General features: G+C 56.2%; 4 protein-coding genes across 4 annotated transcripts; 2 read left to right on the plus strand and 2 right to left on the minus strand.

Moving 5' to 3' along the window:
* The first annotated feature begins 10 nt into the window (after positions 1-10).
* On the plus strand, positions 11-18211 carry P4HTM (prolyl 4-hydroxylase, transmembrane). The gene is made up of 9 exons (XM_064667376.1): positions 11-275; positions 348-429; positions 9887-10077; positions 11096-11192; positions 13244-13406; positions 15230-15415; positions 15849-15939; positions 16468-16591; positions 17865-18211. The coding sequence occupies exons 1-9, from the start codon at positions 27-29 to the stop codon at positions 18092-18094; spliced, it is 1413 nt and encodes a 470-aa protein (XP_064523446.1). The 5' UTR covers positions 11-26; the 3' UTR covers positions 18095-18211.
* Positions 2872-9889, minus strand: LOC135420219 (secreted frizzled-related protein 5-like). The gene is made up of 4 exons (XM_064667381.1): positions 7460-9889; positions 6549-6721; positions 5529-5618; positions 2872-4386 (listed from the first exon to the last, which is right to left on the minus strand). Exons 1-4 carry the CDS (start codon positions 7783-7785, stop codon positions 4052-4054), a joined length of 924 nt encoding a protein of 307 aa, XP_064523451.1. The 5' UTR covers positions 7786-9889; the 3' UTR covers positions 2872-4051.
* Positions 18120-23276, plus strand: WDR6 (WD repeat domain 6). The gene is made up of 6 exons (XM_064667362.1): positions 18120-18360; positions 18437-20858; positions 21198-21293; positions 21493-21609; positions 21780-21898; positions 22015-23276. The coding sequence occupies exons 1-6, from the start codon at positions 18120-18122 to the stop codon at positions 22716-22718; spliced, it is 3699 nt and encodes a 1232-aa protein (XP_064523432.1). The 3' UTR covers positions 22719-23276.
* On the minus strand, positions 23144-27638 carry DALRD3 (DALR anticodon binding domain containing 3). The gene is given in 13 exon segments (XM_064667367.1): positions 23144-23701; positions 23849-23917; positions 24138-24251; positions 24358-24416; positions 24505-24628; positions 24729-24811; positions 25132-25190; positions 25667-25737; positions 25887-26009; positions 26108-26166; positions 26351-26631; positions 26710-26999; positions 27178-27638. Coding segments are annotated over 13 exon segments (1833 nt in total). The 5' UTR covers positions 27559-27638; the 3' UTR covers positions 23144-23581.
* Positions 27639-27724: the final 86 nt, after the last annotated feature.

Genomic DNA, 27724 nt, shown 5'->3' on the forward strand with positions numbered 1-27724 from the left:
GACGCGGGGCCGGCCGGGCCGGGGCGATGGCGGCGGCGGAGGCGCGGGCCGAGGGTCCCCCGCTGCCCGGCCCGCCGGGGGGCCGCCCGCGGCCCGTCTGCTCCCGGCCCTACTTCCTCGTCCTCATGGTCTTCGCGCACCTCTACGTGCTCAACGTGCTGGGGCTGCTGCTCTTCGTGCACCTCAGCGCCGGCGAGCCCGGCGGGCCGCCCGCCGCCCCCGCGCCGCCGCCACCGCCGCCCGCCCGCGCCCTCCCGCGCCTCGAGGGCATCAAGGCAAGGCTGCGACCCGGGGGCCGGGGCCAGGGCCGCTCCCGGGGCCGCTGCTGACGGCTGCTCTCCCCGCAGGTGGGCCACACGCAGCGGGTGGAGCTGGTGCCCGGCAGGGCCCACAATGTGCGCACCCTGAGCCTCAAGCCGCTGCTCTTCGGTGAGTACCGGCCCCGCCGGGGGCAGCGGCCGAGCCCGGCCCCGGGCGCGCCGGTGGCGGGGGGTTCGCGCTGCCCGCGCTGCCCTGACGGCGGAGGGAGGGGGGTGTGTGTGTGTCTGACACCCGCCGCTGCCTTAACACCCACTCGGGGGGAAGCGACTTCTCGCGTGTTTGCATCACCTCCCTGTGCTGCTGCTCCTGGGGGCTGCGTTAAAAACGCTGTGGTTTCGTTTAAGGTATTTTGATACGGTATTCCCCGTATGGATACGGGATTACTTGCTGTGGATGGTCCGCTTTGAAAAATTTGGAAGATTAACCTTTCCAGGTTTTTCAGATTCCCTTTAAAATACCCGGAATAGACAGCTGGTGAGGACCTCGAAGAAGCTGTGCAGTATTAGGAAGGGGCAAGAGATACCCAAACTTTTGGTAATAAATTATGAAAAAGCAATTTAGTGTTGGTGCTTCAGCACTGAGGAAATGAGTAACAGGGGAATTGATAGATTTCATGTCTTCCACCATTTTGCATCCTGTTCCAGATTTATTTTTGGCTGCTCTGATACACAACCACACAACATCCGTCTCTGAGATATTTTAAAACCTTCTTTACCTTTCTGTGATTTTTTTTGCTATGACTGGTAAAGTCTCATTAATTGAACTCCGTGTTCGGGAAATCCACTGAGAATATTCAAATTAATTTTTGGGGGGACAGATCATTACAAAATTTCTGCTACTGCAAAGTCAGAGAAAACCTGTTGTCTCTGAAAAGACAGCATGAAGAATCTTTCAGATGCTTTCTCAATTGTATAAATAGAGGGTTCTTTTCTGATTCCAAAGAGATTATATACACTGAAAGCCTGACCATAGGTTTCTTATTAAACTCCGTTAATGCAGTAAGTATCTGGAAAAACTATACAAAGTTCTTTTGTTATTTCTGCATAGATGGTACTCATGGTTTGCCAATTTCTTGGTGGATTTCTGTCTGACATTCAGGAAACAGATACACCAACCTGGAACTGATACCCCACAGCATCACAAAACCAATGTCAGTACCAGAACCTCGGCCTGGGGCAATCACTCTGGTTTTCACTCAGGACAACTTCTGTTTCCACCTTCCCTGCCCCACCAGTACCCCTGCAGTGAAAGAGTTGGTCCTGGCCTGCAGGGAAGGTGCCGAAGGTGCTAAAAGGCAGGTTAGTCCTGACAGCAGCAATCCCACAATTTTTAGCTTATTGTTCCAGCACCTCCCTTGGTTCTGAGGGAAGCTTTGCTCCCTGAGGATGCCATCACACAGCGACAGACATTCACCATTTGAGATGCCACAAGAGCCTGTTCTCCTTTGTCCTCTGATAAGGACTCCCTTATTTAGAAGCTGCAAGTTGCAAGACAGCTCTTATCTCTTGGATGAACCTGCCAGGAGCCAACTCTGACTTTAAAAGACTTTCAGAGACTTCTCTATCTATGCAAACAGTACCAATCTAATTCAGCTGGTTTTTAAAAAACTAATTTATTTCATCTCTGTTGCTTAAATTAGTGGAAGTGTGTCTTTAACTTGGTTGCATTTGATAAACGCAGAAGTCCTTAGCAAAGACTGTTGCGTTTCTGGGGATTTAAGACAAAGTGCTGTGGCATATGAGAGCCAATTTAAGGAAGCAGTGGCTGGTCTGTGATCCTTGCTTTCAGCAGAGCAGACTGCAGTGGGACCACAGCAGCAGACACCCATTAATGATTTAATGTGAGCTCTGGGCTTTGGGGCATGGGCTGGGCACCGTAGGGGAACTTGCGGTTTGTTTTTTAAATGTGAGTAAGTCACATCTGCATCAAACCGAAGCTTTCATTTCATGGAGCTATGAAAAAAATGCCTGCCCTATTTTTTTTTCCCCCTCTGGCTACAAGGCATCATTTCTAAAGCTTGTAAGTCAGACCATCTGTGCACTTTTTAGTTGGGAAACACTAGTAATCAAATAACCCTATTAATGGAAAATAAATCAGACAAAACCTTTTCAACCTTCAGAGCTTTTATGTGTTCAGTTGTGTTTTCCAGACGCAGTCTGTTCAGAAGATACTGCCGTTGCAGGGACCACCTGACAGCAGATTCTGTGGATTGGGCAGCAGTTTGTAAGACAAGGCAGTGGGGAGGAATAAGAATAGGAAATTTGGTTGGTTTTCTTCCGAGCCTCAGGAAAGAGAAGTAATCACTGCATAAATGTCAGGGCGCAGCTGAATTCCAGTGTGAGTGTGTGAGCGTTCATTCCAGCCCACATTGGTGTGAGGAGGAGCCCAGGCCGTGGATTGTTGGTGAGTTTTACGAGCACGGGGAGGCAAAGTGTCTCCATCAAACCGGGCAGCGGCCACAGCCGAGACTGCAGGCGGCACCAGCGGGGCAGAAAACATTCCTCCAAAAGGCTGGTTTCCCCCCTTTTTTTTTTTTTTATTTTGACCGCAGGTTTAAGTCAATATAGAAAACTTTCCATGGACTGTGCTTTGTTAGGCAGTAGAAATCTGACTCATGAGGGATTCTCATTAGGGGATTTGCTGTTTTCTGCTCTGGGGTCTGGAGCACAGAGCTGTGGCTGTGGGTACCCTGCAGGGAGCGACAATCCTGCTGGGGTGAGAGTGAGCTGCGGAGGACTTGGTGAGGCTGAGTTTTCCCACCTTTTCTGTCTTCCCTGTGTGCAGCTGGAAGGCCAGGCAGCTGTGGAACGTTTCTCCTCTGCTTCTATATCAGAACTGCAAGTAGCACCTTCTGTGCTGTGGCTGGGGCTCACCTCCCAGTCCCGAGCAAAGCTGCTGATCACACCAAAGCAGAGCTTTTAACAGCTGATGTCTCACTCACACTCTGCTGTTTTTCAAGGCTCTTGTGATATCCCTGGTTACTGGAATCTTCTGATCCAAACTGAATTTCTGATGTTGGAAAATGGTTTTCCCTGTTATGCAGAAACCCTCAGCTATCTTTGCTCTGTGCCTTTCCTGCTTGAGAATGGCTGTTTCCTTTTACCTGTGCAGATGCTCATGAGTTCTCAGTGCAGGAAGCTAAAGGGACAGCCTGAGTGACTGCTCAAGAGCAGAGTTTAGTGTGCATTTTTTAAGGGTCTGGGCATTGCTGGGGTGGGTTCTTCACCCCCTTAATTTACCTCAGGCTGTTCAAGAGTAAAGTATTTGCTCCATTACATAAAAACTATCACTTAGCAGTCAGGGCAGCTTTCATGTAATCTCTGGACAGAAAGCAAGCAGGCACTGGAACAGCATCAATGTCTCAGGGTCAAATAGTGAAGCTGAAATACCAGCTCTGATGGCGAGAACTAGAAGGAACTGTTACTACAGGTCTTTCTAGTTTGTGCTCACCTGCAGAGTTCAGTTTTGTTGTGATGTTGGATCCTACACAAAGCTGTCCATCACACATCCTGGATCTGCAGAGCCTCATTAGAGGAACGTGTTAAACTTGCATCCTTAAGCTCTGTCTTGGTAAAACAGGGATCTGTAGTGAGGCCCTATCTGTGCACTATGACCGCTTCGAATCACCTAGAAATACTGACTGTACATCTCCAAAGCACCACTTGCCAGGGAAAGGAGTTTTCTAGCCATAGGGAAGGGAGCAGTTTCTTATTGTTGGAATTGAGATTTTTCAGACCTTCCGTCCCGCCTGCTCAGGGCAGCGGTGATGTTTCCACCTCCGCACCGCCTGGTGTAGGTTCCTGTTCCTCTTCTGCCAGGCATAGGCCTTGTTCACCACCACCTTGTCACTCTGTACCTCGCCACTTACAACAAAGACCCCAGCATGAGTGCCCCTCATGATGTTGTGGGCGCAGGTGGCATCAATGTCCAGCCACTGCTGGAGCCTGGAGGGGATTTCAGTCCTGAGGAGTGGGCCATGCTTCAGCACCTCCACCCTGGAAGGGTCCAGGTCAAAGTCCGAGATACTCGTGGTTGTGTTCTTCCTCAGGATCCGGATTTTCACTGCTGCAGGGGTTGGAAAAAGAGCTCTTAGTTCTGTTTGCTTTTCATAGCTCTCACCTACCTAAAAACAAAGAGTCAGCCCAAGGCTTCTCTGCTGTCTCTGTAACATGGGAAGCATCTGCCCAATTTCTTGTAATTGCAGCAAACTTGTAAAAGTTCTCATCTGAGGTCAGTCCCCAGTACTGAACACTGTTCTTAGAGTCATAGAATTGTTTAGGTTGGAAAAGACATCTATCATCATTGAGTCCAACCATTAATCCACCACTGCCCAGTCCACCCCTAAACCATGTCCCTGAGTGCCACATCCACATATTTTTTAAGTACCTCCAGGGATGGTAACTCAACCAGTTCTCTGGGCAGGCTGTTCCGGGGCTTGACTACCCTTCCAGTGAGGATGTTTTCCCTAATACCCAATCTGAACCTCTCCAATGCAACTTGAGGCCTTTTCCTTTTGTCCTACTGCTTGTTACTTGGGAGACTTCCTTCTCACTCTGTTTTCCTCACGAGAGTAGCAAAGGTTTATTAGCACCACTGCATGGGCAGAAACCCTGTGGGAAGCACAGGCATAAGCAAGCAGTCCTGGTCTCCTGCAAATTGAGTTTTCTCTGAACTGGGATTTCAGGAGGTGACGTGACTGACAGCAACCTGGGATTTGTAACATTTTTTTTAATTATTAAAAATATTTTTATATGCATGCCTGAATTCAGGGCCATATATTGAAAACTTCCTCCCAGCTGACTGAGCAGAGCCAGTGCTGCTGCCTGCTTGGGCTAGGAGAGGAAGAGTCACATTACTAGAACAACAGTATTGAAGTTTGAAGTAGCCAGCATGGATTTTGCTAAAGGTTTTTGTGGACATTGATGGAAATGTTGATCTCAAAGGCAAAACCAGAGTAGTGCTTATTTTTAGCAGCCACAGACCAAAACCTAATCAGAAATAAAGCAGGTCTTCACCTTTGGTGCTGCCTGGAGCCAGGCGCTCTTGCTGCCTCACAGGTAAGGTGGGACCTGAAAATACCTGGCATCTGCTGTAAAAGCTGCAATTCCTCCAAGTCAGTATGTTGTGGCAAAGCCATTTTCTGTCCATGCCACTGCTTGGCTGCTGAAGAGAACAGCAGCAATTGAGAGGAAGAGCAGGGTACTCACCAAAATCATTGGCACAGAGGCTTTCCAGGATCTCCCTGGCAGTGCTGGCCTCCTCGAGCTCGCAGTCCTTGCAGCTGGCTCGGGGCACTGCTGCAACAGAAATTTGATTATAGCACCCTTGTCAAGCTTCACTGGAAAACACACAATGAAATTTTGAGATCTGCAAATGGTGGCTTGCTGCTTCCAAGTGACACTTCTTCCTGAGCTACCCAGGCCCTGCAGAGGCATCTCAGGCTGCCAGGGTGGGAACTGTTAAGCTCTCCTTCCTGTGACTGGAGCAGGTCCCACTTGTTGTGCTTTGTTCGGACTTCTGTGTGTTGCTGCATTTTAAAGCAGCAGTGAAAATGCTTAATGAGGATCTCCTTGCTAGGATGAAACAGCAAAGCCAGTGCTGTAGCCAGACTCCATCCAGTGATGCTGAAATGATGTTGTTGAAATGTCTGTTCTCCCCTTAACTGCTCTTGAATCTACCCCAGTGTTCATCAGTATCTGGGTGTTTAATTTAGTCTTTCAGACAGATTTTTTTTTGGTGTAACTCATGTCTGCAGAGGCTCATGTTCCTATGTGATGTTTCCCAATGTTTAAAGAGAAGGCTTGCAAAACATTTCTTTTTGCATGTTTTTAAACCCTGGACACAACTGAAAGATCAGGGCTGCAGCTCCATTGCTCTGCTGGAAGCACATCTCACTGCCCTGCCAGGAGCCTGCACTCTATGAGCTCTCCTGCTGTGCCTGGGCTGGAGGCTTTACAGCCATTCCTTCCCCCTGCCCCAAACCCTGCGGGGTATGATGGCACCCAGGGAGCTAATGAATACAGCAGAGAGAGGAACAAACCACAGTCAATGTTATGCTAATTTTCTAGACACAGTTCCCAGAGAGAACAAAACTATTACTTATATTTAAAAAAAAAAAAAATACAGCTTAAAACCAGAAATATTCAGAATAGAAACAAGTCATAGGATCATCCTTTTGAGCTTTGAGTGTTACATATGGGAAAGTACGTGAGGAAAAAACCTCTTACTTCTCCTGCTGGAGGCATTTTCATCCATGGAGACTGCTGCAATGCACAGCTCATGATCTGCAGGGAACTTGTTGCAGTTCAGGATTTCAGGCCAGGGGTAGCCATAACAAGCCATGACGGGCGCGCAGCTTCTCTTGACGGCTTCGCAGAGGCTGCGGCAGGGGTAGATGAGCCTGGGGAGGGGATGGGGGTTCAGCACCTCCAAATGCCTGGCAGCAGGCTGAGGGTGGAGCCCTGGCACCACTGCTGTCCACAGGGCTGTGTTGCACACTGCAGTGCTAGCAGGCGATTTGGGGAGCTTTGATTTTTTTGAACATTCGCGTCCAGGCAGCAAACAATGAATTTCTGAGGACAGGAGGGATGAGGTTGTTCCATACAGGCTGCTGTCAGAAGCCCTTTGCCCCACCCCAGCCCCCAGGGATCTTCTCTAGTTGTGTGAAGGCTGCTTACCTTTACAAGTGCCTAATCAGATACCCAATTTCCTTAGCAGCTCTGTACTTTGAGGGCTGCATCTCAGAACTGGGGATTTCCCTCTGCTGCTGGAACTGTTGGGCTGAGAGACATTTTTGGGGCAGGAGCTGGGGTGAGGGGCTTCATGGGAGGTAGGAGGTGATGGTGGTGGGTACCAGCAGCTACTTTGGTGTGTGAGGGGGTGGCCAGGCAGCAGTGCCTGGGGTGGGAGAGCAGGAAAATCTAAAGGAGGGAACATAATATTTCTGCTTCTACCAGATGCTCATGTTTCGCTTTCACCCTGCTGAGTAGTCCAGTTGCCCCTTGCCGAGAGGGGCAGCATGGCTTCTTGGGGACTGCACTGATCACATCATGGGCATTTTCTGTCCAGAGGCACATGCAGTTGTGCTCTTGGGGAGAGTTAACTGTTACAGCTGAAATAACTTGTAAAAACATCTTACCTGTCCAAGCAGATTGGTGCAAAGAGGGAGCAGAGGAAAATCCTTGCATCTGGGTGGCACTCCCTGGCCAGCAAGGGCAGCCAGCTGGAAGACTGCTGGATGACTTCTGTCATGGTCTCATGCTCCAGCAGGTTGGGGATCCTCATCTCGGAGTAGCCGATATCGTAGCACAAGGCCATGCGGTGTGGGATGGGCATGCAGCTGGAGGATCTCCTCAGGTAGCTCGCCCAGGCTCCCGGAGAGCCCCAGAGCAGCAGCCACACCATGAGACCCAGCAGCCATGGGCCACCCACCCTCGAGGGGTGCCTGCGGTGGGCTGTGACCATGCTCAGAGCGGGAGGACGGGCAGTGCACCCTGGACTGAGCTGCTCCTGACTGTGAGATGCCTTTTATAGCCTAGGAGCCACCTCTCTGTCAATCCATCCTCATTAAGTGCGGCCCTTTCAGAGCCCTCATGGGGAAGACAATGCTCCAATTTTTGTTTGCCAGCGGCCCCGATTGTTTGTATTTTAGCAGGGGTTTGGCTTAGATCAGCAGGTGTGGAAATGAGGGCAGTTGGGGAGGGATGAATGACTTGGCCCATGTGTCTTGGGGCTCTTTCAGCCAAAATTGAATCTCTGTTTGACACCAGTGCTCCAACCCATCCCCTTTCTCTTGCTCCAGGATTAGTCATTATTTCATAAACCCCAATGTTTTCCTCTCTTTTGTTTTTTGTGAAAGCAATCAAGTGTTGCTCAAAGTCAATTAGGAGGCATTTGTTTAGCTGGATCTATTGTTGAACAGGCAGGGAGATAGGATGGTCTCACAGCCAGAAGTTAACTGTTTAGGAGAGCTGAGGGCAGAGAGGAACTAATTTGCAGCTGTGGAGCCAGGTTGTTTGCGGATAGGATTGGCAGCACTCAGCTGGAAACCCTCTCACCTTGCAACCTGCATGACAGCACGCTTTCTGGTTAACAGAATTCCTGCTTCCTTCTGAAATCCTGTTACTACCACTGAAGAGCAGAATTGTCCTTCCTCCAGCACATAATTAAGATTCCATAATCCATCATTATTGTAGCCCAGTCTGGGGAGCTGGAAATAGTGGGGGTGCTGGTTGCCAGCACACACAGTTCATTTGGAGCTGGTGCTATGCCACGAGGTTCAAACTGGTCAGTGGAAGCTCCAGCTCTGAAACATCCTCTGGCACAAGGACCCTGCGCTGCCTGTGGCGGAAATTGCTTCCTGGGAGGGTGTTACAGATACAGCTGGCTGCATTGTGTTCCTGGGGCTTCCCAGGAACAGCCCATTCTCTACAGTGCTAGTTCTAGTCTGTGCTTAGCAAGAAGCCAACTGCTTATTGACAGCTTGAGCCGATATGGTTGATTTCAGGTCACGGAAGTAATTAATTTTTTTCCCCCATTTGAGGATTGCTGCCATAGTTGATCTATAATATGTCTTTGGCACATACCTGCAGGAGCTCCAGGAAGCTGCAGTTTTGGAGAGCAGGACCTTGGATCTAGGAGCACTTAAGCTGTCCTGTGTTGGTGGCTTTTCTTTCCCTTTTCAAAAATCTCAGTAGCTGGTAACAAGATCACCACAGTAGTGACAGATACCAGCCAGGAGGATCCTCTCAACCTTCTGGGCCACAGTCTAACTCTGGAATGGGACCTTGCCAGCACTTTCCAAGTATACCATGCAGCTAGAAATCTCCTCATGGTCATTGGAGGATTTCTCTGCATTTAAATTTGCTTGGGATCCTGGAATTGCCTGATTGCTGCTGGGTTTATGCTGCAAAGGAAAGCTGGTAATACCTGGATATGGAGTGTGGCATCCTCCATGTGCAGTATGTTCCCCTTTAATATTGCATTTGAAGACCATTTTTAGTGGAGGATCAAGAGAATGAGTGGGAAAAAGTTAGAATTTTTCTCCTTTCTGTTTGAGTTTTATAGTAGAGCACTGGACCATGCCCCCCCGAATTATATGTGCGAAAGGTATTTGGTTTTGTGCAAAGAACAAGGAAGCCTGAAACCTGGGCTGTCACCACTGCCCACTGTAAGGATTTTTGGCCTCCCTTCCTGTAAAGCAGCAATTCCCAGACTGTGATTAACATGGCACCTTTGAAATGGTAATATGCAGTGATATGCACGTTTGTTCACTCCTTTGTCCATTGTGGTATGTGTGAGAGAGTTTAAGGGCTTGACCTCTGCATCCAAACATTTAGGAACTGCTGCTGTAAAAATACCTGCCTCCAGCAGCTCAGGTGTGTGGTGTATGCTCTTTGAGAGCTCTTCTGGTAGAAAGGTGGATGTCTTTGAATGTCCCAAACTTAGGCAATTCCTAAATTACACCCCACCTCTTTTTTTTTTTTTCCTGAGTCTCCTGCCAGTGGCATGGGATCCCACTGTAACAGTTCCTCAGTCTCTGTTGGTGCTCACACTTTTGCTTTAGAAATTCCCGACTTCCTGACAGAGGAGGAGTGCAAGCTCATCGTCCATCTTGCAAAGCTGAAGGGGCTGCAGAAGAGCCAGATCTTACCAACAGATGACTATGAGGAAGCCATGGAAATGATTGAAATCAGCCAGATGGACATTTTCAATCTCCTGGACCATAATCAGGATGGGCAGCTGCAGCTCAAAGAGGTAGAGTGTTGGACAGACCAGGGGTGGTTTGCTGGGCACCCTCTGACAAGTCCCCTCCTCAGATGGTCTCTTGGTTACTCATGTGCTTGGGTAGGGCAGACCCCAGTGTATACCAATCAGTATTTGCTGGATTTTATGTCTTAAGGCTTGTGCTGGCCTTCAGCATGGAAGTTTCTGGGGCAATGTGCAGTAGTTATCATGCTATTGGGAGGTAGCAGCGGTCCTTGGCAGGACACATGTGTTTTGAATATGCTGGATAAAATGTTCCTTGTGTTGTGGGTTGCCTCTTGCCAGGTGTCCCAGGAATTGAGTTTGTCGCCTCAGCCCTGCTTTGTGCAGCCTGTGGGAAACTCCCTGTGTGAATTCACAAGCCCCAGCAAAGCCACCCTTATTGAGGAGCCCAGGGGGGATAATGAGCACATTGTCCACAGCTCTTCAGCACCCTTGCCCTTTATAGGAGGGTGCATCAGGGCAGGTCCTGGCAGTCCAAGGATGTCCCTCCCTAGGTTCTCATTTCAGGTGGAGCCGGGGGTCTGACTCATCCTATGGGCCACAAGTGTTGCAGGGTATGGGAAACTGCACCAGTCACAACCCAGGGCAAAGCTCCTTTCTCTGGAGCCTGCTGGGAGCTCTTCAGGATCCTGCATCTCTCTGCACACATGAAAAGGAAGCATTTTGTTCCGAGCCCTTATCTTGGACAAGGAAAAGCATTCACTTTTATCATCAATAGCTTTACTTTCCCTTCAAGAGAAAGAGCTGTGCCCCCTCCACCTCAGGGCTGGTTAACCAAGTCCCAGCAGTCATTTGCCATGACCTAAACTGGAAATAACAGCACTCACCAGCCACACTCTGTGTGTGGCTGCCAGATGATTCTCACCACAGTTGTGTTTCTGCGGAAATGTGCCGATGCCTGGCTGGCTCTGCAGAGGAGACCCTGCCAGGCCTCACACAGGGAATCTGCAGGGGTTTGGGAGTACAAGAAACCAGTGCCCTGTGTTGATCCATTTATGAATTTCAGGTGTTGACCCACACTCGGCTTGGGAACGGCAGGTGGATGACCCCTGAAAACATCCGTGAGATGTACACAGCAGTCAAGGCTGATCCTGATGGGAATGGTAAGACCAGCTTTTGGGGAATCCCTTTTGCCCTCAGCACGTTGGATGCCTCATGCAGCCATGTGGGGCAGAGCAAGAGCCGTGTCCCTGCTCTGGCCTGTTTCTCTAGCTGAGTTCTGCAGAGGAAAGTAACACTGCTTTAGAGACTTTCTCAGGAAAGTAAATTCAGTGTAAACCTGATATCACAGCACTCCTGCCCCTGCATCACCAATCTAACAGCAGACTGGTCCCACCACCTGGGCTTGAGTCTTGCAGGAGCAGCACCAGAACACAACTCTGCACTCCCTCTCCCCTGTCACACCTGCCTTGGTTTGTGCCCCATAGCAGCAAGACCTTCGGGGCGCACTTTTGCTCCCCTGATCTGATAGACTACTCTGGCTCTGACTACAGAGCTCTTGTTACCTGGGATGCAGGTGTTAAGACACACCTTCCACGCCCCCCCTTGTTTTCAGGAAGGCTTCTGCAGCAGGCTGGAAGTCCCATGTCACTGGCAGGGGAGTGTGGAATTAAGTGGCGGTGAGGATGGTCTTGTCAGCGTTTTTCGCTGACTGCCCTCTCTGCCACTGCAAAGTCCCTCCATGAGGCCACTTCTGCCCCTCCTGCCCCTGGTCTCCCTAGGGCTCCCACACTGTCCGGATGAGCACTCTAACCTCTGCTGCTCTAATTAGAGTGGCCTCAATTAGGCAGCACTCCATTTCCTAATCAAATTAAGTGAATGCACAGGCTCTGCACGCTCTCTTCCAGTGACCTGGCATTGAGAGCTGCCCAGGAGGAGCTGCTTTGGAGTTGAAACAGTACCAGTGTGAACGCATAAATATCCGGAGGGCACCCCATGCCCTCTCCTCCAGGCTGGTGGCATTCTTGGCAGGGGTATGACTGAGTCCTCAGTGGCTTTTCCACCGTTCTGGACATTAACAAATGAAAGGTCCTGTTAAAGGCCTCTTGGCAGGACCTTGCTTCCAGAGTGCTGCTTCCCTCTGTTGTTAGATTGGTACGTGACACTGAGGGACCAGGTCACAACCTGGATGTGGCCCTGCGTCATCAGACCATGGGGAGTGAGGGGAAATGGGGACAGAGAGACACTGGGAATAATAACAGTGGATCATTTGGTCGTGACCACTGACACCTGAGGAACTGTCCCAGGCTGACCCTGGTGGCTGGTCCTTCCTGCTGCCAGGGGGTGCTGTGCCCAGGGAGCAGAGCTGGCACCCAGCAGCACTGGGTTTGCTGCCTGAATGAGCTCCACTCCCAGCCCATGGTGTGTGCTGGCTGCTGGGCAGCACAGGGCACAGCACCGCACGCTGGTGTCAGGACCTGGTCCCCAGTGTGAGGCTTCCCTTCTCCAGAAAGAGGAAACAACAAATTTGAGGACTCTTCTGAAGCAAAATAAGGCAAAAGTCCACCCCTTGCTGAGTCCAGTTGAGTGCAAACAAGAAATACCTGTTTTAGGAGAAACCGCTTTTTAGCTCTCACTTTTCTTTTACTTCTACCTAGGCAAGATCATACCCTGATGTATTCCTCACTCGTGTTTTGCAATTACACAAATGCAGGAGAATGTACTGCTTGTTTTGAGTTTGGCTTTTTTTAATTAGCCCACAAGATCGTGTGGAAAATGTGGTCTGAGTTGTCCCACTCTGTCCTTAAATGCATTTATTTAAATATCTAAGTAACAAGCCCCAAGACACTGGGTGGCACAGACTTTTTTGTGTATGTTAGAACTGTAGTGGGCTGTTTCTCTCTTTTGATGGATTGGTTTGTGTGTTTTAGGAGCTTTTTAAAGTTCAGAATAGTGCTTTGCCTGTCCCACTTCTGACCCTGCACGGTTCACGTTGGCAGGTTGCTGTAAGTCCTCTGCTGCAGGCAAGAGCCTTGTTGGGGCCCGTGATCCTGAGTGTAGGAGTACAGAGCCTGTGGTGGGCACAGGACCCTGACTGGGGTCTGTTTGAGGAGGGCAGTTTCTGCAGCACCCTCAGCTGGTTTTTCTTCCAGTACAGGATGCCAGAAACTATTACCTGCACCAGAGTCAGGCAGCTTTTCCTCTGTTCCTGTAGGTGTGCTGAGTTTGGAGGAGTTCAAACAGTTGAATATCCGTGATTTCCATAAGTACATGGGAAGCCAGAAGGTGAAGATGAGTGACCTGGTGCGCAACAGCCAGCACACCTGGCTGTACCAGGGCGAGGGGGCACACCAGGTCATGAGAGCCATACGCCAAAGGTAAGGGCCAAGCAGCCAAGGGGTGGCTGGGTTTGGGAGGGCACGAGGATCACCTGTGCTGGGAGAGGCAGGGGCAGACTTGCTAACATCTACATTTCCTAATTGTGTGTAAGTCTTTGGAGTATAAAGAGCAGTTAACACAGACACAAAATGGGAAGAGAAGGTTTTCATTAGAACAAGAATTTGTATTGTCCCGTGGAAAGGGAAAAAGAAAAATCAAACCTTTCAGCATCTCCATTCACTTTTGGGAACAGCCCTATAAAACCAGGAAGATTTGGCAGTATATGAAATACTTCATTCTAATTAGTAAATGAGCTTACTGGGAGAAGCTGCCCATTTCCAATGCTGTCTGGGCGCCAGTAGTTGCTGTCATTTGCTTTAGTTACTCATGCATTTCACTGAAATCTGTCTTAGCTACTCAGAACTGACTTTTTAACAAGCACGACTTCACCTAGAATAAGCCAAGTTAGTTCAATCCTCCAAGCACACATATTGTAGGGCAGCTCACGGCAGATGGGAGAACCCCTTCATCTCAGATGAAACCCAGCACTCAGACCAAATTGTGTAGCATTGGTGAGTTTCAAATAGTTGGCTGGAGACTCTCTTGTTCTTGTGGTGCTGGTCCTCACCCAGAACATGGGTGGGTAAAATCTGTCCTGAAGCTTGAAAATGGCTGTTGGCCACTCCTTTTCTTCAGCGCATTCCAGCGGGAGAATGGGGTCGCATATTGCCTTGATTAGAGCAGACTGTGGCTGCCACCTTCTCCGTGCCAGCCAGCACACACACCATGTATCAGCATTCCACTTGGACGCTCCTCAGTTGGCTGTTAGGAGGATGTGAAGACACAGTGCTGAAGGAGGCTGTTAGTACTCCTTGGGACCATGCAGTGCCTGGAGGGGCTTTACCATCCTGCCCAGGTGCCATGTTCTCCTTGCACCTGCCCCAAGGGCTTCACTGGTCCAGATTCTCAGAGCTCTGAGTGTTCTTTGGCAGGTCTCAAGACGTACCTGCTTACCTTGGGGATGATCTCAGATGTAGCACTGGAAAAATCCCAGAGCAGGAGGGCTCCAGTCTCCTTGGTCACTTCCAGTGCCCCTCTGCCCTGGGGGAGGCTGCTGCAAAGGCAACAGGGAAAGGTGAGTTAGGTGACAAGACTATTCCTAGAGCTAGTCTCTCGTTCACTCTCAGCAGGGGCCCTGTGCTTTGCTAACTGTCCCTGAGGTCTGTAGGTGGTGTGCAGGAGTCCAGAGAAGTGATGACACATGAAGGCTCCAGGGACACGCACAGAAAGAGAGGATCTTGCTGAGCAAGCAAAGACTTCCTGAGAGCAGTCCTGCTGGAGATGCATCCTTCGGTTTTGGTTTTTTGGTTTTTTTTTTTATTAACCTTGACAAGGGCTTTCTGACTGGTACTGATGGACCAACAGATCTATAAGGACTATCTTTGTTTGCTAGCTAGTCCTGTCCCCCAAAGACATCAGGAGCCACTGACCTACTGCCTGTAAGCAAAGGCCTTTCAGAGTCAGGAAGCTCCTACCCAGCTGGTGACAAGAAGATTCTTCAGTTCCCACTAGCAGGCAGTTATCCCCTTTAGCTGTTTTCTGAGCTCCCAGCTACAGCAAGAAGATGATGGCTGTCACCTCCTGCAGTCTACCCCTCCCAAGAGTCAAGTCTTGAAACAAGCCCATACCTTGGCATGCAGCCATCCGTCTCTCCGGTCTGTTGGGGAAGGGGGTTCTCTTTCTCTAGATGTATTCACTGCTTGGGAATAGCATCTGACCAAGCTGAGGGTGCTTCCCGCTCACCTGCCTTGCTCTTCCCCAGGGTGATGCGCCTGACTCGCTTGCCCCCCGAGATCGTGGAGCACAGCGAGCCCCTCCAGGTTGTGCGGTACGACCAGGGAGGGCACTACCATGCCCACATGGACAGTGGCCCTGTGTTCCCTGAGACTGCCTGCAGCCACACAAAGCTCGTCGCCAACGAGAGCGCTCCTTTTGAGACCTCCTGCCGGTAAGCTCTGCCCTGACACAGTCTGGAACGCGTTAGAGAAGGGGTGTGGAGAGACATCTCACTTTGCCCCGCATGGGACTTGGTGCTTGGATTATGGGGCTCACAAGCCAGCTCAGGAGATCACTAGCATAAAGGGGTTTGAAGGAGAAGGCAGGCAAATCCTGTGGGTCCTCACATGGAGGACAGAGTGATGTGCAGAGCTGCTGGGCCATCCCCACCAGAGCCTACAAGCACACTCTCACTGTTCTGGGTGGGGATTTTCTTTGTTGTCCTTGTGTTATTCTTTGAGAAAAGCTGATGGTGTAAATCATGTGCCTTGTTATGTCTTGGAGGAGCTGCTGTATGTATGGTGGAGGGGCAGGGTGTGGAGAGCCCCTGTGCCTCTCCTCCAGGTGTTCCAGGTGTGCCCCCTGACAGCCTCTCTGTCTTGCAGGTATGTGACTGTGCTGTTCTACCTGAACAATGTGACTGGGGGAGGCGAGACAGTCTTTCCTATTGCTGATAACAGGACGTACGAAGAGATGGTAAATAGACCTCACCTTCATGTTACCCCTGGGGATTCTGAGTCCCTCTTTGAATGTCTTCATTCACTGTGACTGCAGAAGGGGGCTGGTGTGTGAGGCTGCTGAGCGTTAGGAAAGCTGTGCTCCGCTTATGGTCTTCTCCCTCTGAGGCCGAGGGAAGAAGCACAGGGCTTTGACAGCTGCAGCTCTCCCTGCTCAGAGGTGTGAGGGGGAGTCTCTTGGCCTTGCTGCCACAACATGAGTCCTGCTTGCTTCTCTCTGAGCACGTTTCCTCAGACTAAGCCTTGGCAGGTATGTTGTGCTCCTGCCAGGCAACATGTTAAGGAATGGGCAGCTGCTCAGAAACAGGTTATGGACCTCCAGGGGACTGAAACTGGCTACTCTGGGTGGGTTGTGAAAGCCCCTGTGTCACCCTTGAGCTGTCCCTGTGGGGCAAGGAGCAGGGTGATGGCTGGTAGCAGGGATAGGCCAGTGCATGTGCCTCATTCCAGCCCCATTGGCAACACCTTCCCTGTGGTTCCTCCCCAGTCTTTGATCCAGAACGATGTTGACCTGCGAGATACTCGGAAAAACTGCGACAAGGGCAATTTGCGAGTGAAACCTCAGCAAGGCACTGCTGTCTTCTGGTACAACTACCTGTCTGACGGAGAAGGTATGGGCTTGTTTCAAGACTTGGCTCTTGGGAGGGGTAGACTGCAGGAGGTGATAGCCATCATCTTCTTGCTGTAGCTGGGAGCTCAGAAAACAGCTAAAGGGGATAACTGCCTGCTAGTGGGAACTGTAGAATCTTCTTGTCACCAGCTGGGTAGGAGCTTCCTGACTCTGAAAGGCCTTTGTTTACAGGCAGTAGGTCAGTGGCTCCTGATGTCTTTGGGGGACGGGACTAGCTAGCAAACAAAGACCTTGGCTGCACTCGCCACCGCCAGCTGCCTCCCATCCTGCTGTGCGAGCTGAAACTCCTGCTGGAACTTGGTCTGCAATTCAAAATGTGTCACTGATGTGGTGTTGCCCAAAGGGGTGGGGAGGGGAGGTAGACAAAGGCACGGCCATCAGCTCTGCAGCACAGGCAGGCAGGGGCCACCCCACACAAGGCTTGGGGCCGACGCCTGCTTTGTAGCTCAGCCGCAACCCCGTGGTATCTGTCCTTGGGGCTGTTTTTGTCATGAAGCACAGTGTGGTTTGCCCTGACAGGCTGGGCTTTGACATGAATATTCCAGGCTGCTGGTGAGCATGGCTCCAGAGGGTTTCGATGGCAGATTTTGAGCTGTGGTGGGAGGAAGGAGTATAAACTCCCAGGGCCCCTGGCCCATGTTTCCATCTCTAGAAAATCCACAGAGAGGAGGTCACAAGACCAGTGTTTGGGCTGTTGGGTGAGAATATCAAGACCATCAATGCTGCGAGAAAAGCCCTGTTGTGTTTTTATGAGCAATTTGTTCCTAAATGGAAAGTAGCTGCTGATGCAAGTCTGCCACAGAAAAACCATGGGACCTCTGTAAAGAGAGGGTAATTTAGAACTGCTGAAATGCAGTCTCCAAAATGGCTATCAACCTCTGACTTCACAGGCCTTCTACCAGCAGCACTCATCTCTTCCATGCCAGCTTCCCTTTTTGGGAAGAGTTGAGAAAAACAGCTGCTGTGATGCAGAATGCAAGAGCCCCCTTGTGCTGAGTGGAGATGTGGGGGCAATGAGCATTTTGTACCCAGGAGTGTGCCCTGGTGAACTCCTCATAGGCACTAGGGTGGGGTGGCACTAAGATGGAGGGGTGCTAGGAGGAGCTACTCCTGTAAGAGGTATCAGCTCAAATCCAAGCAGGCACTGCGGGCAGGAGAGCCAACATCAGTGTTTGCTGGCCAGGTGTCCCCGCACGGTCCCGGCTCTGCCTGCCCTCCTCACCACCTCCTACCAGGGCTCTGCTCTTTTGCAGGCTGGGTGGGGGAGCTGGATGACTTCGCCCTGCACGGAGGCTGCCTGGTCACCCAAGGCACAAAGTGGATCGCCAACAACTGGATCAATGTCGACCCTAACCGCCGGCGGCAGCAGCAGTTCCAGCAGGAGATGGAGCGCTATGCAGGGGCCGATGCGGGGACCGGGGCCGGAGCCCCGGGCGAGTGGACAGTGGACAAGGCCTACAGCGGGGTGCACTTGGAGCTGTAGGCGCGGGGGGCCTGGCCGCGCGCACATGGCCTTTTCCCGCGCTGTGCGGGGGGGCGGGGCTGCGGACCACGTGCGCGGCGGGGCCGCGTCGCGCGCCAATAAAGCGTGCAGAGATTGGCGCCGCCTCCGCGTGCTCTGGGGGCGGGGCCGCGCGGCTCGGCCAATGGGCGGCTGGCGGGGCCGTGGGGGTGCCGCCAAGATGGAGTCGGTGGCGCTGGTGGCGCCGGTGACGGCGCTGGAGTTCGCGGGGGACGCGCTGCTGGCGGGTGAGCGGCGGGACCAGGACGGGACGGGGTGGGCGGTGGGAGCAGCGGCGGCGGTGGCTGACACGGTGTCCTGCAGGCACGGGCCCGGAGGTGGTGGCGTTCCGGCTGAGTGGAGGCGGGACGGCGGCGCGGAGGAGCGTGCTGCGTGAGGCCAGCGTGCAGGGGCTGCGGGCCGAGCCGGGCCGCGGGCCGGCGGCGCGGGTGGCGGTGTTCGGCGGGCGCTGGCTGGCCGTGGTGGCGGTGCGGAGAGGGGGGCCGGGCGGGGGGCCGCTCCTGGCGCTGTGCGGCGGCGGGGCCGCGCGGGAGCTCGGGGCGCGCGTGTGGGAGGCGCGATGGGCACCGGGCGGGCGGCTGGCGCTGGCGCTGGGCGGGGGGGCCGTGGCGCTGTACGAGTGGCGGGGCGGTGGGCGCTGGCTGAGGCGGGCGAGCTGCGGCGGGGCCGGGGCGCTGCGCTGCGCCGTGCTGGCCGGGACGGGCTGGGAGCGCCTGGCACTGGCGGCCGGCACGGCGGCGGGGGCCGTGGTGATGTGGCGGGCGGCGGCCGCGGCGGCCCCGCGGCGGGAACTGCGCGGGCACCGGGGCGCGGTGCTGGCGCTCTGCTACGCGGCGGCGCGGGGGCTGCTCGCCTCCGCCTCTGAGGACCGCAGCGTGCGGCTCTGGGCCGTGGGCGATCTGGGCGGCGGTGATGGGGACGGTGCCTGCCTGCTGGTGTGTTACGGGCACGGGGCGCGGGTGGCCGCCGTGGTGCTCCGGGGACCGCTCCCGGTCAGCGCGGGGGAGGACGGTGCCTGCCTGGAGTGGGGAGTCAGCGGCGATGTGCGGCGGGAGCGGCGCGGGCACCGCGGGGCCCTGCGTGCCCTGGCCCTGCGCCCTGCCGGCGGCCGGCTGGCCACGGGCGGCGACGACGGCGGCGTCCGGCTCTGGCGGCCCCGGCGGGCGGCGCCGGCGGCTGTGGCGGCGCTGGGGGCCCCGGAGCGGCCGCGGGCTGTGGTGCTGGCGGGGCCGCGGCGGGTGCTGGTGCTGGGCGAGGCGGGCGGGCTGGCGGCGTTCGAGGTGGCTCAGGGGCGCTGGGCGCCGGTGCTGCCCGCCCCCGCCGCCGGCGGGACCCGCGCCGTGCTGGCGGCCGCCCCGCTGCCCGGCGGGGACGAGGCGCTCTGCGCCCTGGCCGGCGGCGACGGGCGCCTCCTTCTCTTCGTCCTGAGCAGCCCCGGGACCGCCGCCTCGCTCAGGCTGTTCGAGGGAGCTGTGCTCAGCCTGAGCTGGGCCCCCCGCCCCGGGCTGCCCTCCGCCACCGCTGCCACCCTCCTGGCCTCCGGTCCCGAAGGGGAGATGCTCTGGCTGGACGTCGCGCACCGCCCCGGGCAAGCACCCTTCGTGCGGCTCATGGGACGGTACCTGCTGCCCCCCTGCAAGCAGCGCTGGCACACCTGCGCTGCCTTCCTGCCCCAGGGAGAGCTCCTGGTCTGCGGTGACCGCCGGGGCTCCCTCCTCCTCTTCCCTTGCAGCAGCTCCTCGAGGCGGGATGCAGAAAGCACCGGCATTGCCAATAGTGTCGCTGACTCGGTCGGTGAGGACTCTAGCAGCGAGTTGGAGCTGTCTTACTTGTCACACAAAGGGGTCCTTCCCCTTGAGTCCCCGTTGTCCGTGCTCTTTGGGCTCCACGGGAAGACAGGGGTTACCTCGGTGACCTGCCACAAGGGCTACATTTACAGCACTGGCCGTGACGGTGTCTACCGCCAGCTCCACCTGCGGGACCAGCAGCTGGAGGTTCTGCGGAAGCACAGGCCCTGCAAAGGGCTGCAGTGGATCGAGGAGCTGCGCTTCACCCCAGACGGGGACCTGCTCGTGCTGGGCTTTCACGCTGACAACTTTGTGGTGTGGAGCAGCAGGACTAGCGAGAACCTCCACTGCATCCCCTGTGGGGGTGGGCACCGCTCCTGGAGCTACTGCAGCAGCCCCTGGGCTGAGGTCTTTGCCTTCATCAAGTCTGGGGATGTGATGCTGTACTGCTGTGAGGCCGAGCCCTGTGAGCAGCAGGTGCTGCTGGCATCCCTGCACGGGCGGGAGATCACCTGTGTACGGCGTCTGGGGGCCATGGAGGTGCCTGGCCATGCCACCCTTAACGTGCTGGTCACCGGCAGCGAGGACACCACGGCCTGTGTCCTGGCACTCAGTGAGCGCTCTCGGGCAGCCGTGCCCCTCGCTCGCCTCAGTGACCACATTTCCAGTGTGAGGACGCTGGCACTGGCCAGCCCCACGGGACCTGGAGACAAGGGCTTTGGTGAGGAGGGCTTGTCTGCCCTGCTCTTCTCTGCGGGTGGCCGGGCACAGATCGAGTGCTACCGGCTGCTGTGTGCTGGGGACCCAGAGAGTGCTGTGGAGAGCCTGGAGAGCGCTGTGGCCTGCCAGGTCATCCATGTGGCCTCCCACCGGCTGGACGAGCACTGGGAGCGGAAGAAGAACAGGCACAAGCTCGTCAAGATGGACCCGGAGACAAGGTGATGCTCAGGGACTGCTTGAGGCAGGGTTAGTAGTGATTATGACCTGGGAGGGTGATGAGAACCACACTGGCCTCCACTGGGGTACTGCTCTGTGCAGCTGCAGGCTCAGCTGAGGCAGACTGGGCCAGTGTGGCTTCATGTGTGCATTCCTGGTGCCCTGTGGCTCGGCCTTGAGGGGCTTTTGTGGCTAGGGAAAGGCCTACTCTTTCCTTGTGCCTTCTCCAAGTGCTCAGAGCTGCATCCAGCACTGGGCTTGGGCTGCTCTCGTGGGCCATTCACCTCCCCAGGGCCACAGGTGTCACCAAGGCGTTGGTGAGCATTGTATCTTTGCTGCAGGTACATGTGCCTCTCTGTTGTACCTGGCACCAGCACCAAGCAGCTGCTGACACCCTGGAAGTTCCTGGCTGCTGCCTGCAGTGATGGATCAGTCCGGTGAGGAGCCATGGTGCAGCCTGGCAGAGAGAACAGAGCTGGGGCTGGTGATGGAAGCAGAACAGGCTCTACATGGGAAGCCGCTGCCATGGGTGTGGCCTGTTCTGCACAGGGAACAGGGCAGTGCATGGTGGGAATTGGGGCAGAGATGCCAGGAGCTCCCTCCTCCCACAGCCAACTGTCCTCTGCTCCATCGCAGGGTCTTCGGGCTGCTGGAGGCTGCTCGGAATTTGGTGCTGGTGGCAGAGTCATTTCACCACCAGCGCTGTGTGCTGAAGGTGGAGGCGTTCCTGCACACAGGGACAGGAGGGGAGAGGTGAGCCCTGAATGCTGGGCTCTGGGGAGAAGCATTTCTCCTCATAGGGATGGCAGCTCAGCGAGAGAAGGGAAGGGAGGAAGTCAGGGAGGCTGTTCTGCCATTTCCACAGATCTTAGTGGGGACCCTCAGGGCTGTGGCCAGAGGCTCCCCCTACACCTCCCTTCTAGGACGCACCTCCTGTGCAGTGCAGCCACTGACGGCAGCATCGCCTTCTGGGACATCACCAGCCCCATCACGGATGCAACAGCTGCCCTGCACCGAGCGGAGGGGGAGATGCAGCCCCTGGGTGGGTGTCACTGCCAGCAGCCCTGCTCTGCTGCCTGAGGGTGGCCACACTGGTGGCTCCTCTTCTCCCTCTGACCAAGGTGAGCATCACTCTCCTGACCGAGCCTGTCTTCCCAGCCCTGGGTGTCCCACTGCTCACCATCATGGCCCACAGCTGCGGTGTGAACAGCCTCCACGTCAGCAAGGTGACAGAGGGACAGTACTTGGTGGCCAGTGGCAGTGATGATGGCTCCATCCACATCTGCCTGCTGGAGGTGGCCCTGGGCAGGGGCGAGGCCGCAGCAGGGACCTGCCTGCAGATCCTGGAGCGAGTGTCCAGGCCCTGTGCCCATGCTGCCCACGTCACGGGTATCCGGGTGCTGCGGCCGGACCTGCTGCTCTCGGCCTCGGTGGATCAGCGCCTGACGCTGTGGCGGCGGGGCCCGGGGGGGCTGGTCCCCCTCAGCACCACCTTCTTCCACGTGCCTGACCTGGCTGAGCTGGACTGCTGGGAGGTGGCAGAGGCTGGGGGGGAACTGCGGTACTACTGCGTGCTCTGTGGGCAGGGCCTGGAGATGCTGTGCGGCACAGCCCCCTCTGAGCCCTCGCCACTAGAGGCTCCCCAGGAATGGGGCAGGTGTGCAACACATCCCAGTCCCTGCCTGTCTTGGGAGGGCGCTCTGCCCATCACTGTAGCCCCCAGCCTCCACACTGATGTGTCCCCTCCTGAGGGGATGGGCATGCTTGGCTCCTTCAGGGGCAGCACAGCTGCATATGGGGTGCTCAAGGCCAGTGGTCTCAGGGGTGAAGGCAGATGTGACCCCTCCTGGAGGGGCCTGTGACTCCCCAGGCAATAAAGAACTGGGGTTGTCAGCTCCCTCTGCCCGGGAGAACCTCCTCCCCAAGGTGTGAGGGACCCATGTCCAGGCTTTCCAGCCCTGGTCTCAGAGAGGAACCTGCTGAGGAGGGTGCTTAGGGCCCTGCCCAGCACTGGGAGCTTGAGGGCAGCAGGAGGCCAAGAAGGGTCAGGCACTGGTGGGCTGCAGCCTGGTGTGCCAGCCCTGACCCTGCAGTGCTGAGGATGGCGCTGAAATGCAGAGACACTGATCCTCTGCTGTAGCACCCTGTAGGGTGCCCACACATGCCCCCCGCCTTCAGAGCAGCCTTTCAGTACTGTGTCAGGCCAAGTGGGTTGTTCCTGTGCAGCAGCAGGACCCAGGACAGTTGGAGCAAGGGAAGGACAAACAGCTCTGAGGTCAAACAAATGCAGTGTTTGTCCAGCAACAAGTGTATTGGACCCCAGTACTGGGGCTTGGGCCAGGTCCTGACAGGAGCCTGGAGCCTCAGGAGCTCCCTGCCAGCATGGAGCAACCTTCAATAAACAGCTTTGAGGGAAGTGATGTTGGTGCCTGGTTTTGTGGTGACTGGTTCCTGGTGCCACCTCCCTCAGTGTTCCCAGCACAGTTTGTGGGGTGCCACAGGAGCCCTCCCTTTTCCCTACACACTGGGCACAGCTGCAGGGAGCACGTGGCTAAGCCCCAAACACCACAGACCCTGGGAGGGGAAGTGCCTGCGTATGCTCAGGTGTCTCCTGGCTGGTGCTGGGGCAGCCCCTCACCCTGCTGGGGACGGCACGCCCTGTCCTCCCCTAACAGCACATTGTCCAGGTGCCTGTCACACCATGGCACAGCTCTTCAGGGGTGGCTCAGATCTGGCTGAGAGGAGGGAGGTGCAGAGTGGCCAGCGCGCTGTGGAACACATCCCTCACTGCTCCCAGCAGCCGGAGGCGGGCAAACATCTGGTCAAAGAGGTGAGGGAATGGCTCCTGTGGGGAGAGAGGCAGCAACTGGGGTTGGTGGCCAAACTGCCCCTCAGCAGGCTGGCCCTAGAGGCACTGCTGCCTCTCCACCCACATGGCTGCCTCCCAGCTGCAGTCCAGCCATAAGGCTGCAGGCTGGGACACCCAACTCACCCCCAGGACGTGCACCCGGTTGTAGTAGGAGCTGAAATCCATGCTGAGCTGGATCAGGAACTTGCATACCTGCAAGGCAGACATATTCTGATGGCACAGCAGGTTCTGGCCAGTCTTGGGCCTTTCCCCACCCCAAGCACATCAGGAACAGCCCCAGGGGTGTTGCAGTCTCTTCCCTCAGCACCAGCTGTGTTGCTCGCGGATGGGCAGCACCTGCTGGCATGGAGCTTTGCCCTGGGCTGGGACTGTAGGAGCAGCACCCATGGGTGCTATGGCATGTAGCACTTACTGTCTCTGTGTTGGCTGTGATCCGGATCCCCTTGGAGGGTGTGGGCAGCTGTGCTGCCTGCTCCAGGACTTCAGGAAAGGGCAAGAGATAGTTGAAGAGCAGGAGCCATTCACCCTGTGAAGGGATAACGTGTTTTAGGGCCAGATCCTTCTGGGCCAGTAGCATCCATCACTGGAGCTGAGGGTGTGCAGGTCCCCACATTCCCCCTCTCAGTACTCACTTCTTCTCGGAGGCAGGAGAAGTTCAGTTCGGATGCTGGTGGCAGAGGTGGGTATGTCCCTGGAAAGAAGGGAGATTGTTGTGCCTGGAGAAGCCCCTGTGGCTCCAGAAGTGGCTGCTAGAGGAGGGTGGCAGGGCTGGTGCTCACCCCGCTCCACAGCCCGCTGGAAGCTGTCGAAGAGCGTGGCCAGGCGGGCACAGTTGTACATCACAAAGGCACCGCTCTTGGTTCCCTTCGTGGAGATGCTGCTGTTCTCCAGGTCCAGGGTGATCTGAGGGCATAGGCAAGGCACAGTGCAGGCTGCTCAGTGCAGAGCCACTCTACTGTTCCCACGGCCTGCCAGCCCTGGCTCCTGCACGCTGCTGTCCTACCTGGCTCCGGTGAGCAGTGCTCAGCATCTCAAACCTGATGGCAGCCGCTGTCAGGGTATCAATCACCTCCCTCCAGGCCTCATCTGGAAAATGAAGGTAGCATCAGTTGGCTCCATTCCCATGTACTGACACCTCCAGGCAGGACACCCCACCTGGAGCCAGGTGCTCCTGGAAGCTGGCGACCACCATACTTCCCCAGCCCCGTCCCCCATCAGCACGTGCTGCTCTGTGCCAGTGCCCTGTGTGTTTAGGTGCCTTCCCCAAGCAAGATCAGCACCTGGCTCCATCCTGGAGGGGAGAACCCTGACTGGCTGTGAATTCAGAGGTGAGGGGGAGACTCATGGGAGCCATGGAGATGGGATGGAGCTGCACCTGTGTGTGGAGCCACAGAACAAACCCTCACCTTGTGCAAGCTCCCCATACTTCATCACTGAGGCTTCGTACATCTGGCGCTTTCGGAGCCTGGGAGAAACACAGACACTCAGAGCTAACCCCTCTGGACTGAGCTGATCCCAGAGAGGACCCCAGGGCTCTACCAGCCTTCAGGCTGCTCAGGGCTTCCCAGCTGCAGCAGTGACTCAGCTAAGCAAAAGCAGCACAAAAGCCCCAGGAGCAGAGCAGAGCCAACCACACCCCAGCAGGCCCCTGGGCTGCTGCCTGGAGAGGGCTTTTAGGAACCACCCAGCTTCTGCCACTGCCTTTCCTCTTAGCAGCATGGAGAGAGGCAGCTGGAGAAGGCAACTGGGGAAGGTACCTCCAGTTCTCCTGAAACAGCCCTGTGGCCATGGAAAGCCGGATGAAGGGAGTGCACAGAGCTCTCTGTGTGCCAGCAGCTCACTCAGCCATGACTGTGGGTGCCTGGGTGCCCACGAGGCCAGGCAGAGCACAGGGAGCCTTGGCAAGCAAGGGAGCAACAGGTGCCTTGCACACCAACTCACTGGAAGTACTGGTCCGCCCTGATGGGCGATGAGGGGTTGGTCACCTTCACTGGCCCACAGACAAGGTGTTTCTGAAAGACAGAGGAGAGGCTGTCAGAGATTCAGAAGCTCCACCAAAATGCACTGCAGGAGAACTGGGTGAAATCCAGCCCTGCTCTAAATCTAGTCTGGAGCACAGGGATACCAGGGGCCACAGTGAGGAGGGTCAGAGGTTGCTCACCTGCGAGGCTGTGTGGGCTCCCGGGTCCAAAATTCTCCAGAGCAGATCCAGCTGCTGCTGCTGGAATTCCTCCTCACAGTTCACCACATGTATGATGCTGCAGCAGCTACTCTGGCCCTCAGCCTGCAACAGAGCACAGCAGGGAGTTCAAATGATATTGCTTGGCAGAAGGAAACACCGCCTGGGAAGCGAGAGGCAGGCAATGCCACAGGGTCACTCACCAGGCACTGCTGAACAGCTTGCTGCAGCTCAGCCAGGGACCTCAGCATCCCCTCTGTCACTGAAAGATGGAGGGACACAGATTGGGACACAAGGGTTTGCCATCCCCTGCCATCCCACACCATCGGGTCTGCCCCAGGCTCAAACCAGACTGAAGGAGAATAAGCGGGAAAAGAAAGGAAACAAGCCTTTCACCCATTCACCCCCCACTGCCACACCTGAGCTGCTCTACATGTGAGGCTCACCAAGAAGCACATCCAGGTTGGGGTCATAGCCCACCAAGCCCTGCTGCTCCACGAAGCTCTTCAGGTGCACTTTACCGATGACACCCTCGGGCAGCGTGGCCGTGCCCGACCCCTGCTCACAGGCTGTGTTACAGGGAGCCCGGCCCAGCGCTGCCTTCAAGGCCGAGACAGCCTCAGGGAAGGACGAACCACCGGAGCCGGAGGGCCAGTCGATGCGGAGCTGTCGCAGGACCTCCGAGCTGCCCTCCCGGGTGAGGGCAGGGACCAGGCGCACGCCGACCCTGCAGGAAAGAGCGAGGGAGGCGCTGGCAGCGGCGGGCGAGGGGCGCGGGCAGGGCGGGACGGGGACACTCACTCACCCCTGGGCGCGCAGCAGCTGTGCCAGGTGGTCGGCGAGCAGGACCGGGCGGAGGTGGCGCGGCTGCAGAGCGCCGGGGCCGCGCAGGGCCGAACAATGCAGCACCACGGGGCCCTCCTGCGCCCCCGCCGCGGGGAGGGCTGAGCCGGGCAGGGGGGTCAGCAGGCGCTGGAAGGCCTCAGGGCGCCGCACCTGTACCGCCAGCCCCGCCGGCGTGTCCCGGCAGCCCCACAGCGGCAGCACCGCAGGGCCCCGCAGAGACGGCACCGCCGACACGGCCTCGGGGGGCACCTGCGGGCGGGGCGGGGTCGGCGCGGGCGGGGCGGGGTCGGCGCGGGCGGGGCGTGTGGGACGACCCCGCCCCGGCTCCCAAACCCCGCCCCTTATCGCAGGCCATGCCCCCAGCCCCCAAATCCCCCCCACACCGCTCGCAGGTCCCACCCCCTCCCAGCCGCCCCGCCGGGTCTACCTATCCACCGGGAAAGGCGGCGCCCAGCGCGGCCCGCGGCGCCAGGAAGTCCCGGTGCCGCAGGTTGCGGGCGCCGCTCTCCTTCACCCAGAGCGCGCCGGGCCGCCCCAGCGCCTCGTTCAGCGCCCGCAGCGTTGCCGCTACCCCCGGCCTGCCCTCGCCCGCTTCCATGGGGGCCCGGCCGGCACTCCCGCCGCGGCGGACTGGAAGTGACATCACCACCCCTCGCCCTCTCAGTTCCCTCTGGCGGCCGCCATGTTGGGCGCGGCGTTCCCGGGCGGCCATGTTGGTCACGGGCAGGATGGACGGGCGGGGCGGCCATGTTGGGGGAGCGGGTGTGTGGCCGCCATGACCGGTGTGGCGAGCGGCGGCGGCCGCCATGATGGGAGTGGCGGGCCGGGGCCATGCCGGACAGGGCCGGAGGGAGCGCTGCACCCGGGTACTGCGGCGCCCCGCATGGCGCGGGGGTCTCTGCCCCACACAGCCTCACCCCAGCACGGCCATGGTGCCACCCTGAGGTGCTGAGGAGGGAGTGGTGCCCCCTCCT

The sequence above is a fragment of the Pseudopipra pipra genome, chromosome 11 (assembly GCF_036250125.1).
Source record: "Pseudopipra pipra isolate bDixPip1 chromosome 11, bDixPip1.hap1, whole genome shotgun sequence".
In the NCBI taxonomy this organism is placed as follows: Eukaryota; Metazoa; Chordata; class Aves; order Passeriformes; family Pipridae; genus Pseudopipra; species Pseudopipra pipra.